The sequence below is a fragment of the Camelina sativa genome, chromosome 13 (assembly GCF_000633955.1).
Source record: "Camelina sativa cultivar DH55 chromosome 13, Cs, whole genome shotgun sequence".
Taxonomy (NCBI): Eukaryota; Viridiplantae; Streptophyta; class Magnoliopsida; order Brassicales; family Brassicaceae; genus Camelina; species Camelina sativa.
Window position 1 is genome coordinate 1593042 of NC_025697.1, and position 15891 is coordinate 1608932.

General features: G+C 34.8%; 2 protein-coding genes across 4 annotated transcripts; both read left to right on the forward strand.

Annotated features, from left to right (window-relative positions):
• LOC104734448 (salicylate/benzoate carboxyl methyltransferase-like) lies at positions 984–3572 on the forward strand. 2 transcript variants are annotated; one of them, XM_010454030.2, is made up of 5 exons: positions 984–1585; positions 1694–1826; positions 2112–2507; positions 2613–2870; positions 3086–3572. In XM_010454030.2, exons 1-5 carry the CDS (start codon positions 1548–1550, stop codon positions 3449–3451), a joined length of 1191 nt encoding a protein of 396 aa, XP_010452332.1. In that variant the 5' UTR covers positions 984–1547; the 3' UTR covers positions 3452–3572. The 2 variants fall into 2 exon arrangements, with proteins under 2 accessions (XP_010452332.1, XP_010452333.1); XM_010454031.2 differs by having other exon boundaries at positions 1432–1497; positions 1692–1826.
• LOC104734450 (zinc finger protein ZAT5-like) lies at positions 6437–10552 on the forward strand. 2 transcript variants are annotated; one of them, XM_010454033.2, is made up of 6 exons: positions 6437–8421; positions 8543–8633; positions 8749–8973; positions 9098–9286; positions 9452–9624; positions 9804–10552. In XM_010454033.2, exon 1 carries the CDS (start codon positions 6821–6823, stop codon positions 7916–7918), a length of 1098 nt encoding a protein of 365 aa, XP_010452335.1. In that variant the 5' UTR covers positions 6437–6820; the 3' UTR covers positions 7919–8421; positions 8543–8633; positions 8749–8973; positions 9098–9286; positions 9452–9624; positions 9804–10552. The 2 variants fall into 2 exon arrangements, with proteins under 2 accessions (XP_010452335.1, XP_010452334.1); XM_010454032.2 differs by having other exon boundaries at positions 6437–8633.

The window sequence follows — 15891 nt, forward strand, 5'->3', positions numbered from 1 at the left end:
CTACACTAATAATATGTTATCATGTTTTGTTTGAGTGTCCGCCAGCATATCAGGTATGGGCCTTATCTCAGTTTCCGACACGACCAGGGGTTTTCTCTTCGGAGTCAGTCTATACTAATATGGATTTTTTTTTTTGGGCGGTTTTCGGAGACATCTACTCCAGAGATTTATCCATGGCTTTTGTGGTATCTCTGGAAGGCACAAAATGATAATTTTTTCAGTAACTTGGATCCAAACCCAGAAGCAATATTGAGGGTAGCGGAGGATGAGTCCAAGGCTTGGTTTTTGGCACAATTAGAGGAGGTGGTTGAGCCTACATCTTTGGTCCTAAGGATATTTTATGGAGGTAGTAGAGGCTTTTTGAGGGATAGGGATCACACCGGTTTCTTATGTTTTCTAGATGGCTCTTGGAAAGCGATAGATCCATTTGCAGGCCGAGGTTGGTTTTGTTCTCCTCTTTTGGGGGGGCTCCCACTATGGGAGCAGCTAATTTCCGGCGTAGTCTCTCCCCGCTACATGCAGAGGTCGAAACCCTTCTTTGGGCGATGCATTGCATGATTGGAGCGGATAATCAGGATGTTGTTTTCCTTACCGACTGCTCCGACTTAGTGAAAATGGTGCCTTCACCCTCAGAGTGGCCAGCGTTCAAGACTTATTTGGAGGACATTCAAGAAGATAAAGAGAAATTCACATTCTTCTCGCTGATCTTCATTCCTCATACGCAGAATGGTAAAGCAGATAATCTGGCATGACGAGTTCGCTCCAAGCCGCATCTTATTACCTATGTAAACGATGTTCCGTCTTATTGGCTTTAAGCAAATCTTATATGCTGTTGATAAAAAAAACAAAAAAAAAAAAATCTGACACATGTAGCATTATATAGCATATAAAATAATTTGGCGACAAACTATAAATATATGCGCGTACTCCTCTGATGTGCTGCGTTGTCGTCCCTCTTCTCCTCTGTTTTTGTTTCAGATTTCTAAAAAAAAAAATAACGACATTTATAAGCATTTGCATATAAAAGATAAGTCTCGAACCCTTTTACAAACACATGTCTACTACAACTTTTTATTTTTTTTATATATAGTTTATATTATCGAGAATATCATGTCTATTCGAGAATATTATGGGGTCTCATACTTTATTTCTTCATGATCTTGATCACTATTTTTATTCTACTTTACAACCAATGTCAATTTGCATTGTCTTCTGATTCTCTTATCTATGAATAGAGAGTGCGATATGAGCAATTTCTAAGCATCACGAAATTCTCATCGAAAAAAAAAGGACACTACTCTTATATTTTCTTTATAATTACCCTCTACTTCTTTTTTTTTTTTCTTTGATAAATTATATTAATCTCTCTAGTATCATTATTTATGATTGCCCCCAGATTGGGTAAGACCGAATGTGGAATTTTCGTATCGCAACAACTCGGCGTGATTCACGTTTAAGATATATATGTCCCCACCTTCTATAAATAAAGTGAATGAGAGAGGTAGCGTCCTTAAACAACATATTTTGATAATAGCTGGTTGCGAGATATGGATTCAAGATTCATCCATTCCACATCTTTCTTACGGTTCTTCTCACCAATTCATATCTCCACATCATATGATTTGTATATGTGAAAGATATATGCATATATGTATGACTGTTTATCGTGTTTGTTTATATATATGTAATGCAGATGTAATGATAAGAGTGAAAATGAGATAAATAACGGAGATGAAGAAAGAATTAGTAAAAATTCTGTTGGGAGTCCTCTTTGTATGAGTGGAGGAGATGGAGACAACAGTTACTCCACAAATTCTCTTCTTCAGGTTTTTTTTTTTTAATAACTTCTGCATAGTTCTTTTTTTTTTTTTTTTTCTTGTACAACACAGATCCATGCAGAAATTAGGAGTAGGAGGAGTGTAGGACTCCTTAAGTTAAGTTTTTAATAATAACATAGAATTACCCCATAAACGGGATACATAAACATGATTAATTAATTATATAGGCCCTTTTAACTAAAAAAATTATTTAGGCCGAGAATCAATCTGGATACATAATGGTGATTTAAATAGTAACTAACAAGTTCTTTATTTGATTTTATTTTTTTTCAGAGAAGAGTGTTATCAAAGGCTAAGCCAGTTTTAATTAAGAACACAAAGGAGCTGATGATAAACTTAAACTTTCCTAGATACATTAAAGTAACTGATTTAGGTTGTTCTTCGGGACAAAACACTTTCTTGGCAATGTCTGAAATTATCAATACAATCAATGTATTATGTCAAGAGAGGAACCAAGACCCACCAGAAATAGATTGTTGTCTAAATGATCTCCCTAATAACGATTTTAACACAACGTTCAAATTCATACAATTCTTCAACGAGAAGAACACCACGAGCAAAGAATTATACTTTGTCTCTGGAGTCCCCGGTTCATTCTACTCGAGGCTCTTCCCTCGGAGGAGTCTTCATCTCGTTCATTCCTCTTACGGTCTCCATTGGCTCTCTAAGGTATGATAAGTGTTGAGACTTCATTAATTTATAACATTTTGTATATAGACATTATTAATTTGATACTTTGAAATTGATGTAATGTTGGAAATATTTGTTTGTAAGGTTCCTGAAGGGCTTGAGGAAAATAAGATGAGTATCTACATCCATAATTCAAGTCCTCTAAGTACATACAAAGCTTATTTAAATCAATTCCAAAGAGATTTCACGACATTTCTGAAACTGCGTGCTGAAGAAATGGTTTCCAATGGATGCATGGTTCTCACTTTCATCGGTAGAAGTACTATTGATAATCCACTGCATAGAGATTGTTGTCACTTTTGGACATTATTATCCAAAGCTCTCTGTGACCTTGTCGTCGAGGTAATCATCTAAATCAAACATTTTTTTCGTCTACATAATGAATATTTACAAACGTAGTTTTACATTAATTTGTGAAAAAAATTATGAGTTCAAACTCAAAACCAATTAATAATGTATGGAATGGTCTTTGTACATCATCATATACTAGTGTTGGTTTTTCCATACTCTCAATGTGACGATCTAACAATTTTGTCATCATATTCTTTTATATATAGGGTCTTGTGAGTGCATCGAAGGTTAATTCTTTCTACATACCATTTTATGACCCGAACGAAAAAGAAGTGAAGGAGATGGTAGAGAAAGAAGGTTCCTTTGAAATCAAAGACTTGGAGACACATGGATATGATCTTGGTCACTGTAACCAAGACGAGACAAAGAGAAGTAAATCAGGGAAAAATGAAGCCAATTACATCAGAGCGGTGAGTGAACCACTGCTCGTGGCTCACTTTGGAGATGCTATTATCAACATATTGTTTAATAAGTTCGCACATCATGTGTCACAACATGCTAGTTGCAAGAACAAAACGACCGTCAGCATAGTCGTTTCACTGACTAGGAAAAAAACTTTTCTCATGTCCTAAAGTTTTAACCTTGGCGAGTCGTGGGGTATATTCTTTTTGAAATTTGAAATATACTATAGTTTCTAATTAAGTTTTCTTAGAATAAATATACAGACTAATGCAACCATGACATTGACATTAAGAGGTATGGAAGATATGGGACAAAAAGCTATAATGAACGAGAGAACGCACATTTGTTTTCTTTTTCTTTAGCGATTAGTCGTGGCCTAGACCACATATTATTTTCCGCTCAAGTCTAAAATGGTTCCGATTGGATAACCGGAAAACTAAGAAAAAGGTAGCCGTACGTTTAAAAAACGGGACTATTACAAAAAAATGCGAAAGAGTAATATGGGCCTCTAAGTCTAGGTATGCCCCAAAATGTATTGATGTTAGACAACCAATAAAAAACTTTTTAACCGAGTTATCAGTAATGACCATACAAATGTTCCAAGTCACATTATTGATAACTCGATTAAAAAGTTTTTTTTTATTTATTTATTTATGTTCAAAAACTACAGCGTGCTGCGTACCATAGTAATTTGACGGCTTCATTTAGTGAGCATTTCATTCAATGATAACACTAGCTAGGATTCAAGAACTTTAGAAAGTTGGAACACTAGGTTTCAGTAGTTTTTTTATTTTTTTTATTATTTGGGGGGGCTGAGTTGTTTTTTTTTTTTGCGGTAAATAAAACATTAACTTTACGGTATCTCAAAAAAAAAAAAAAAAAAAANAACACTACTATATGTACGTATTGTGTCAAGTGTCAGCGCTGAAGTTTGCAAAACCTAAATTCAAAACTGAAATGGTTTAGGCCATACCGAACGAAGTTCATTGTTTGCATTTGATGTTCTTTGTTTTTGTTTAAAAGAGGCAATTCAAAGCGTGTATTCTGATTCGTGAGTAATGATGTTTGTCTACGAAAATTTGGCGACAAACTAGAAATTGACTGCTAGCAAATTTGCGTATAATGTGAAGTCGATCTACTTGTTCAGAGAGGTGGCTTAGTTTTGTAAATATGGGACTATTAGAGAATAGAGTTGTGTGCTTTAAAACAATTGTGTGTGGTAGTAAAGGAATTGAAATAGACGGCGACACAAGAATAAGCAGAAGAGGCTTACACTCGATAATGGTCAGAGAACCGACTTGTGCTCCTTAACTCTCCCACCACCCTCTCTCACTCTAATAATCAACTACAATCAAACAAGATTGTGATTAAATAAATATAACTTAGTTGATAGCAACTAAAGCTTGTAGTAACGTTTTTATATTAATATTGTTGTTATCTTATAAACTATAGTTTAAATCTGGTAATGTGACTTAAAGTCATAACTCATAAGTTATTATAATGACATATACGTTTACATGCATGCAGTCCATTTTATCTAGTCTGTACTCTTCCCTCATCATTGGGATTAAGCAATAAATTAGCAACGCTCTTTTCCGTTAGCTAATTAATGTAGCTACCAACCAAGTCACCTCTGAATAAGTAGACTTCATATTATAAGTAAATTTGCTAGCGTCAATTTAACTACATATATATATATATATATACATTTAAAAAACAGATTTTTCCATCTTAAATTTTCAAATAATCCCCACATATCTTTGACAATTATATATGTCGTCATTACTACTCATCAATATTAGAGTTTTTGTAGAATTCTTAAGTATTTTTTAAAAATCGATCGAGAGAGAGCTAGACAATTGTATATATTTTGATAATCGAGTGTATATACTCAATTTATTCTATCGTAAATAAAGTAGAAAATAGAAAATAACTCTTGAAGATACGATGAGCTGCACTTGTTGATTGCTTGGTGCTTAATTAGTAATATTCTTGACGTGGAATGGGTGTTCTTCACATCATGCATACATTAACGGAATCTGTATATACTTCCCATCTGCACATACACACGCCAACAAGTGTTTATTTATGATGTAAAAAATAAAAATTGTATCTATCTCTCTACTTATTAACTTCGTATTCCATACTTAGAAATGTGTTATTTTCTATATTCTGATGGAGGTAATTCTATTTAAAGAAGTTAGAAAATATATTTACCGGCTTAGTTGTAATTATGTATTATTGTCACTACTTGTATTATTGACTTATTGTGTCTCAAGACTTGCTTTGAAGTCTTATCGTAGCGTCAAGACAAGTTAGATGGACACCAGAGGGTTTTTGAGTAAATTTTTTCACAGTTTTGGATAATCAAAATAATGGTATTTCAAATGTATGTACATTTACGTATAGATGTGTACGTATACCGTATACGTAGAAATAAAATATACGAAAAAATGGAGATGGAGTGGAGTAATGGTAGAGAGAGAGAAAGAGAGCCGTAGATTCCGTGAGAGACAGGCTTGCATGTATGACTCCTTCCTACCTTTCTTCACCCAAACCTTTCTCTTAATCTTTTGCATTTTCACCATTCTTTTTCTTCAATTCTACCTTTTTTTTTTTTTAATTTATTTAATAAACATCACTCGGCAGTCCACACAAATGAAAATGAAAATGAAATTCATATTTATTACTAGAAAAATCAATATATGTTTAAACGAATCTCATTTTAGGTTGGTTTAATTTTTGTAGGTGTTTATAGTGAATTCGTGGTGAACATGTTAAAATTATGAAATTTAAGTGAATATTAATCATCTAAAATTGTAAAACTAATAATATTTATAAATAATTAATAACCAGAGCTAAAAATATAACGTTGAATCATATAATTAGAAATACGTTAGTGATATTTTTATCTCTTAATATTCTATTTCGAAGTGATCCATATATGCCTACAAGGCTAAAATTTGTTAAAAATATTACTCATCAATGAAACTAATTTAAACAAAAAAAAACTAATTAAAGAAACTATTTTACATGTGATCACACCCCGAATAAATCGTTATACAGAGTAAAAAAACGGGATAACGAGTGGAACAAACATATATTACTAAAGCAATTGTCTAAAATTATACATTTTTCGTTGCAAATGGGTTACACACACACTTCTTTCTCTCTCTTTATCTCATTGTAATGTGATTAGTTTGCCAAGTTGGGCAAATATAGAAGAGCAACAATAACAGAAGTACTAAAATTTAAGAGGCTACAAAAGGACAAGTCCAAACATATTCACACACTTCAAAAGCTTTCTCTTATATTTTTGCTCTATATGTGTGGTGTCTCTCTTTGACTCCTCTCTTCCTAAATCACTCACTATTTATGTATCCATCTCTCCACACATCTCTCTCCATCCCACACACATCTTCTTCTTAACACATTACTATATATGCATCTCGCATCCTTAGCTTCTTTATAATCAACAACACAAATCCTCTTCCCTCCAGCTGATTCGATATTAATCTTTGATATTGAATTTCCGGCTAATGGAAGCGTTCGAAGAGGCCACAAAGGAGCAATCTTTGATTCTTAAAGGGAAGCGGACGAAGCGACAACGTACACAATCTCCCATTCCTTTCTCTATCGCCCTTCCTATAGTTTCTTCCTTGGCACGTGACATGGAAGGAGAATCCATTGATCTTGATTCCAAGGACAATGCTTTAGGAAACGATCAGGGAAACCTCAAAAAGGATGGTATGATCACGTCTTCATCTTCATCAGCCTCTTGGTCCTCCCAAAACAACCCAACATTGAAGACCGCAGAAGATGAGGAAGATCAAGACATAGCCAATTGTTTGATTCTCCTTGCCCAAGGACACTTTCTTCCCCACAGCAACCACCACTTAACAAACAGCAACAACAATAACGCGTATAGATTTACCAGCAGGAAATTTCTAGAGACTTCTTCTTCTAACGGTGGTGGTAAATCCGGTTACTACGTTTATCAGTGCAAGACATGTGACCGGACCTTCCCTTCTTTCCAGGCTTTAGGTGGCCATAGAGCTAGCCACAAGAAACCTAAAGCCACCTCTTTTTACACCAACCTTGACCTCAAGAAGAACATTTATGCAAACGACGCCGCTTCACTGGTCACAACCACAACTGTTTACAATAACAACAAGAACAATAACAATAGATCGCTTGTCGTGTACGGTAAGGCAAGTAACTACAATAAGGTTCATGAATGTGGAATCTGTGGAGCCGAGTTTACGTCCGGACAAGCATTAGGTGGCCACATGAGACGGCACAGAGGTGCGGTGGTAGTCACGGCGGCGGTAGCCCCGAGGGTGACGGTGGCCACGACTGCGGCCAACACGGAGCTATCACTGTCTTCGATGTCGTTCGATCAAATATCGGACGGTCAGGACCATATAGTGATGCCAGCGAAAAAGAAGGCAAGGAAGACGGTGGTGTCACTGGATTTGGATCTGAATCTACCCGCACCGGAAGATGAGAATCGGGTCAACGGATTCAGCTTAGCTTCAAAGCAAAATCACGAACAAGAACTTCAACAGAAGAAGCAAAGAGAAGAACCAAAGTCTCTTGTCTTGTCTGCTCCTACTTTAGTGGATTGCCACTACTGAATTTATTATTACATCATTATTTAACCCGAAACAAAAAATCATTTTTAAAAATTTTGGTTTATTGATCATTCATTGTTTCTCTATCAAACGTGTTTTTTTTTTTCTTTCTTGTCTAACCAATTCTTTGCTTGTTCAAGACTCGCGAGATTCTTTTTATTTTTATTTATTTTTACAGAAATACTAAAATATAAGCAATTCGGTAGTTTCGATTTGTTGTTACAAAAGAAAATTGTATTAAAAAAACTGATGTCACGTTCTTTTTTAATACTTTTGATCAAGAATTTCTTTTTTTCCTCCCCAACGAAAAGGTAAACTTCCTGAATCTTCTTCAGGCTATGCCATCTTCGAGGTGCACGGAATAGATGAGATCGGACAGAACACTGAGGCCGTTCGGATCTCCGTCTCTGACCTCAGTCGCTTTGGCCGTGTAGTTCAGCTCACAGCGTTTCACCCCTTCGAGTATGCTCTCGATGCTCTCAACCAAATCAACGCCGTCTCCGAAGGTGACTCTTCATTACCCTAGACTCTCACTTTCTTCACTTCTTCTTCTTCTTCCTCAAAGCGCACAGAATCTTGGATCTAAGTTCTTGAAAGTTGAAATCATGGTTGCGGCCGTTGATATAGATGGTCGAGCGGGTCAGTTAGGGATTAATTGGTCTGAGATTAATCTCGATTCAATCCAACTTCCTCCTGGAGACAATTTTGGGATCGCAAGGTGAGATTTTTTTCTCAATAGATCGTTGCGTCTTGGTTTATTGTAGAATGTACGAACAACGGAACTGAATTTTTTGTTTTTTTGTTTTTCTTTGGAATCTTTGGTGGATTGTTAGTGATGATGAAGCAGTATACCACGAGGATCAGTCAGAATTCGATACTGGATTCGGTAACATAATCGTAGTAGATCACCTCCCTGTTGTTCTCAGAGAGAAGTATGAGAAACTTGAAGGTGTTGTCAAGAACGAACTGGCCAACCTTTATGTATTTATGAGATTTACGATGGAGCTGGGGCGTGGCCCTTTCTGCATCATGGCTCTCTGTACCGTGGTTTGAGCCTGGTAAGCTTCACTATTGGTTTTTGATTTTCAACCGACAGTTATCAAATCTGCATAAAGTATCAAGGTTAGAATTGTGCTTAATAATATTGCTGGTCTTGATTTTTTGGTCATATCTTCACTTTAGTCCAGCAAAGATCGAAGGCTAAGCTCAGACGACGTAGATGCAGCAGACCGGTTACCTCTACTGAATGATACCTATTATCGAGATATCCTTTGTGAAATTGGAGGAATGTTTTCTGTCGCGAATAAAGTTGATAGCATTCACATGAGACCTTGGATTGGATTTCAGTCATGGCGTGCTGCTGGTAGGAAGGTAGTTCTTTAAAAGTAGTGTTGTTGATAACTAATTTACAAAGTTACAATTTATAAGTATCACTCTATTTGAATTACTTGAAGGCTTCATTTGAAAAGGCACATATCCAGCTTTACATTACATCCATTGTTCTACGGTTTGATGACACTTTTCTTGTGGAGACAGGTCTCGTTATCATCTAAAGCTGAAGTGTCTCTGGAAAACATTATAAAACAAGAAACAAAGGGGGAGATTGTTTACTTCTGGACAAAATTAGACATTGATGGTGACTTGTATGGAAGTAAAAATAAGCTCACATTCTGGTCTATGTGCGATATCCTTAACCAAGGAAACTGCAGGTACTCCTCCCCGCATTAACTTACATAATTTATGCTGATAGTAGCGAGGAAAATATACAGATGCATTATATTGAACCAACCCATATCTTTACATGACACATGCCGACGATGCCGTACGTAAACTAACCAATAATTAATGGTGAGCTCACATCGGTTTCTCGCGTATTAAATTGATGCAGAACCACTTTTGATGATGCATTCCGGAATATGTATTGGTTACCAGAACACATTGAAGCGCTTCCTCCCATGCCTGAAGATGGTCATCACTGGTCTTCTCTCCACAATTGGGTGATGCCAACTCCGTCTTTCCTCGAGTTTGTCATGTTCTCAAGGTAAATATTATTCCCACTTATTCTTCAAAGCATCCAACTTTACGATAGGATCAAAAACGGTTACAAGCAGAAATCACTCGGAGGATAAAAACAGAGATCTGTTCGCGTGCATACAAGACCCGGGACAAGAGAGCTTAAAAAGCAAACGGATTAACTTGGGCTCAGTCTAGCTCTGAACTGGATGCTTTTGATTTGAGCAATGATTCACATTAATAGTTGCCAACCACACTAATAAGATGGAGGCTTCTATCGAATGGCCAAGGTTATCAAACAAAAAATTTGAGTTATGCATCATCAGCAAAGATTTCTCTATCTCTCTCTCTTTGCGCTTAATTTCTTGTTAATGTAATTCTCAACCGGATGTGTTTACTTGTTATACTTGCCTTTGCGATTTGCATCCTACTTTGTAGGTAATCTGATCCGGATTGTGTTATACCAATCATGGTTATCTTATATAAGATAACAAGTTGACAAAAAGAATGTAGGTCAGCACAGTTAATTAAGAAACACAGCTTATACAAATTGCCATCTTTCTATATAACATTGAATTGAGGCCATATGATACATATCTCTGTGAATTGAGGCCATATGATACACATTGAATTGAGGCCATATGATACATATCTCTATGTATTTAATATTGATAAATATTAAATAAACATATATTTTATAGCTGAGTTATGTACTTCGTACGATTGAGTTATGTACTTGGTATGGCTTCGTTTGGTCGTTCATGTCGTGCTTCGATATTACAAAAAGTGTTGTTGGGGAAACCCATACAATAATTCTGTGCCTGCTCAGATCTACATGCGTAATAAATATATAAAGTTAGTTTTTTCACAATATAATATACAAAATAATTAAAAAATTGAAATAAAAATTCGAATAAAAATTAAAAAAATTCCGACGAAATGACTAAGTGATGGCTGAGTTATTGACTTACACGGCTGATTATGAAATATTTGTAAATTTATATTATTATAACTCAATATTTAAATGTACAATTGAAATATGAATATTACAATTTTTATAACCAATAAAAAGTAATAATTATAGAGAAAGATTGATTTTTACACATTCTCACCAGAATGTGTTAAACATACAACACATGACGTTAAGGGGTTAAGGTTAGGGTTGAGGTTTAGGGTTTGAGATGTAGGATTCAGATGAGTAACATTATTTGTTTTTTGGTTTTGGTTCTAATGTGTTTTAATGTGTTTGGTTTAAGGTGGTAATATGGATATACTAATATTATTACCATTTGAATATTTTTTAAAAAATCAAAATTTTTAGTCATTCTAATTTGAGGGTTGGCTGAGTTATGGTTAAGTTATGGCTGAGTTATGCCACAGATATATTAATTTATTATATACCTTTTCGAGAATACAAAAAGTGTTGTTGGGGAGATGCAAACAATAATTATGTTTATTGTTAAGAACCACACACGTAATAAATGAGATTTTAACGATTTTTTATTTAAAAGGAATTCAAAATTTGAATTTGAACTTTTAATTTTTTATTTTATTTTTAATAAAAGTATTTCTCAAACAATTGACTGATCTGGCTGAGTTATCGACATAAACGGCTGACTTATGAAATATTTATAAATTAGAATTATTATAACTCAAAATTAAAATATAGAATGAAAAAATGAATATTACAATCATTATAAGCAATAAAAAGTAATAATTATAGACAAAGATTGATTTTTACACAGTTTGATCAAAATGTGTAAAACATTCAAAACTTGACATTTAGGGGTTAGGGTTAGGGTTAGAAGTTTAGGGTTCATATTTCCAACATTATGGGTTTTAATATAATAGTTTGGTTTTGGTTATATTGTGTTTGGTTTAAGGTGGTAATTTGAATATACTAATATGATAACCATTTGAAAATTTAAAAAATTTTGAAATTAGTTTTTGGTTATTTCCGGTTATGGGTAGGTTAGATGAATATATAACCATAAATAATCCAAATGTTATCCAAATTAGATCGATTAACTTAATATAACCGATAGCAAGCCGAATATAACCGGAATTAACCGAAAATAATGAAAAAATAGTTTCCGGTTTGGTTCGGTTTGGTCGATTATTTAGTCATTCTAATTTAAATGTTGGCTGAGTTATGATAATGTTATGGCTGAGTTATGGTAAAATTATGGCTGAGTTATCATTTCTTTCAATGCAAGTCCCATCTCTCGATGTCACAAAAAGTGTTGTTAGGGAAGCACAAAAAATCACTAATTTTGTGCCTGTTCAAATCCACACATAATAAATTCATAAAGTGAGCTTTTTATCACAAGATAATATTGCAAATAATTAAATAATTATTATTTGAATTTAAAATTTTATTTTTCTAAAAGTATTTCTCCAACAATTGAATATTAAAATTATTATAACTCAAAATTTATATTTAGAATGAAAATATGTCTATTATTAGGTTAATTGATGGTTTCCCGCCAAAATATCGCCTTACGGCTGAGTTATAATCATTACGGGAAAACGAAAGGTCATGTGACGGCTGAGTTATAGTGATTTATGGCTGAGTTATCACAAGAAACAATCTGAAAGTAAATGGATGATATATATGAATTTACGGCTGAGTTATAATATTTACGGAAAAACGAAAGGTCACGTGACGGCTGAGTTAAAGTGAGTTATGACTGAGTTATCACAAGAAACAATTTGAAAGTAAATGAATGATATATATGACTTGACGGCTGAGTTATAATATTTACAGGAAAACGAAAGGTCTCGTCGATTCATGTTACAGCTGAGTTCCAGTGTTTTATGGCTGAGTTATCACAAGAAACAATATGAAAGTAAAGTCATATATTGGAGTCGTCGAAAAAATCAAATCGGCTTGAAAATTCATCGTCTTCTTCTTTGTTAGATGCTACTTCGACAACTTCTTCTTCTTTTTCGTTTTCTTTGTCAATGATCTTACCATAATCAAAACAAGTTCCTTCAAATCCCCCACCGTATACTTCGTATGTAGGTTCTACTTTCGAGTCACTGCTAATCATACTTCCTCTAGCTCCACTAGTTTCTGTAGACTCTTTCGCCGAAAACTCTACATAGAGACGTAGCTGATCGGTTTTCCATAGCCCCAAAAAACATTGCAACTGTCGATCATTGGAGACAAAAACTGGTGGAGTATCATGCGCCATTAGTTTCAGTGCCTTGTTCGAGAACATGTAGCTTAGCTTTAGCTCATGGCTAAACGCGTCCAATCCGTAGTCTTCAAGAACAAGCTTCATAAGCTTGTCGTGTGTTGTGCCTCCATCTATCTGCACAACTATACAACCTCTATCGTCAGTGTTAAATACATATCTCTGTGTCTTTACCCAATTACCGGAAACAACTAGAACCGAAACTGGATCAATGAAAGAAATTGAAGAACAAGATGAAGAAGAAGTAGAAGAACAAGGTGAAGAAGAAGTAGAAAGAACTAGGTGAAGAAGAAAAGTGAAGAAGAAGTATAAGAATAAAGAGTCGAACGACGTTTCGTATTTCCGGAGAAAAAAAAGATGACATGGAATGCTGACATGGATGTTGCGTCCGACGTGGCAAGTCAGCCATCAAACAATTAATAACTCAGCCTATATAAAACTCAGCCACAACATGAAAAACATTATAGTAATTAAAAAAACATTACAGTAAGTAAAAATCAAAAAAATTGCTGCCAAATTCAGTCGTATCGTTTAATAAGTCAGCCGTATCGTTTAATAAGTCAGCCGTAACTGAATAACATTCTAGTAATTATTTTTTTGTTAATAAGTCAACCGTCAAATGGTTGAGTTGTATGATAAGTCAGCCTATCACGACTGAGTTGTACGATAAGTCAGCCTATTACGGTTGAGTTGTACGATAACTCAACCGTAACAGTTGCTCATAAGTCAGCCGTTTTGTAGTGATAACTCAGCCAAACTTTTGACAACTCAACCATCGGGTGAAAACTCAGCCGTAAGGACGGCTGAGTTATAGCATAACTCAACCAGATTTTAATAAGTTAGTCGTAAGGACGATTGAGTTATATCATAACTCAACCAGATTTTAATAAATCAACAGTAACGCTTGGTTGAGTTATGCTATAAGTCAGCCGTCCGCTCTTACTCAAATGTTTTTTTCCATAACTCATCCGCAACATACCTTTAACTCAACCACAACATTATCTGTAACGCGTTACGGCTGAGTTATGGTTACACGTCAGCGATTTCTGACGTGGGGTCTGACGTGGCAATAACATTTTTGTAATAACGTTTTTCCGGTAACATAAAACAAGGACACGCTGGTTATTTTGAAAATACCCGAAATATTCTAGTAATAAAATCTTTTTTTTTTGGATTCTGGTAATATTACCTAATTTGGATAACACTTGAGTAAATCACCCTTTAAATTATTACTTTCAACTCTTAAGAAAACCAATACACAGCCAACTCTTTCAGTTCTTAAATATTGGTGGTAAAACAACCATAAAACAGAGAATCATCCAGAAAATGTATAAACAGCAACCTAAATTGTAGTGCGATTTTGAGAAAATTTTCTAAACTGTGATGCGAAACGAAGACACTCTCATTCTCATACATGGTGAAAAAGCAAGGAAGGGGAAAACGGAGGAGACACCTATAAAAGCCAAGCCTAAAGAGATCATAGCAAATTAAAGATGATAATAAATACTACCTTATTAGTGGGGCTTAAATGACACTGAAGTGATAACGATGCATTTTGTACCTTGCTTCGGTTAGACCATAATAGTTCAGCAGCACTCCGCTATGAGCGTCTACGTTAGGCCACGGATTCTTGACCTGTAAGAGCGATTTCAAGATTCATAAAACCGAAGGAAATCAGAAATCTGGTAGCACATGAATGATAGTGTAAATAGTACCTTCCCCAGCTCAGTTAGAAGAGTAGGCACCACTTCATAAAGCTTTGAGACCCCTATCGAGTTAAATAACTTGTGAGCAGGTAAAATTTTTAAAGCATGACCAAATTAAATATTAAGGGGGAAAACGTTACCCGCTGAAAAAGAGGATTATCAGGTCGATGCTTGAAGGCAAACTCTCTTTGGCACGCATATCTTGGATCTGTTTTACGCAAGACACCATGGCCATATCCTGGAACAACCTGCAAGACAAATGTTTATTAAAAGTTTCCTGGGAACATTCACAGGCAAAGCCATAAACCAAAATATAATCCCAAGCTTTTATTCATTAATTGTAAAACAATTTGAAGTTATGGCCTGTCGTGGTTACCGCTTAGCATGCAATACAAATTACAAACGGTCTATTTCTCTCAGCTTTCATTTCAGAGCATGTAATGCAAGCTTGTAAAAAGGCTAAGCAGAGCAGAATTTTGTTTACCTTGCCACTGTTAAAGTTTTCCAGACAATCTTTTGGTTGGTCATTTGATATATTTTCTCCACATTTCTTGACAACAGGCTCTGTTCGTTTGGTGAACTAACATAATATCTGGATAAAGCATTAATACGCAGTATCTGGACGCAATATCTAGATGATGTCCGTTTGTGTTATTGGTTTATGCATCCATAAATTGTATCTGGATGCAACTATGTTTCTTTTGTAATTTGGTATCTTTATCTCGATACAATATATATAAAAGACCAAAAAACTCTTTTATTATGTTGAAGATGTTTTAGTGGTTTTAATTTATTGATGTTTTTAGCTTATTTTCATATTAATTTTAAATAAACATTTTAAAATGAGATTTTGCGTTTTTAATATAAAAAACGAGATTTCGTATTTTTGGCGGAAAAACGTTACATTGCAGTTTTAGCGAAAACATGATTTTGCAATTTTGGCAGGAAAACATAGTTTTGTGTTGTTGCGTTTTTAGCGGAAAATGTAATTTTGCGAGTTTGGCGGAAAATTGTAATTTTGCGACTTTTGGCAGAAAACGAGATTTTGCGGTTTTAG

Bases quoted from the DNA above. Each gene is read 5' to 3' on its own strand.
- LOC104734448 (XM_010454030.2), top strand. From the start codon at position 1,548: ATGGATTCAAGATTCATCCATTCCACATCTTTCTTACG. The intron at 1,827-2,111 runs GTTTTTTTTTTT...ATTTTTTTTCAG, and splicing joins CCACAAATTCTCTTCTTCAG to AGAAGAGTGTTATCAAAGGC. The intron at 2,508-2,612 runs GTATGATAAGTG...TTTGTTTGTAAG, and splicing joins GTCTCCATTGGCTCTCTAAG to GTTCCTGAAGGGCTTGAGGA.
- LOC104734450 (XM_010454032.2), top strand. From the start codon at position 6,821: ATGGAAGCGTTCGAAGAGGCCACAAAGGAGCAATCTTTGATTCTTAAA.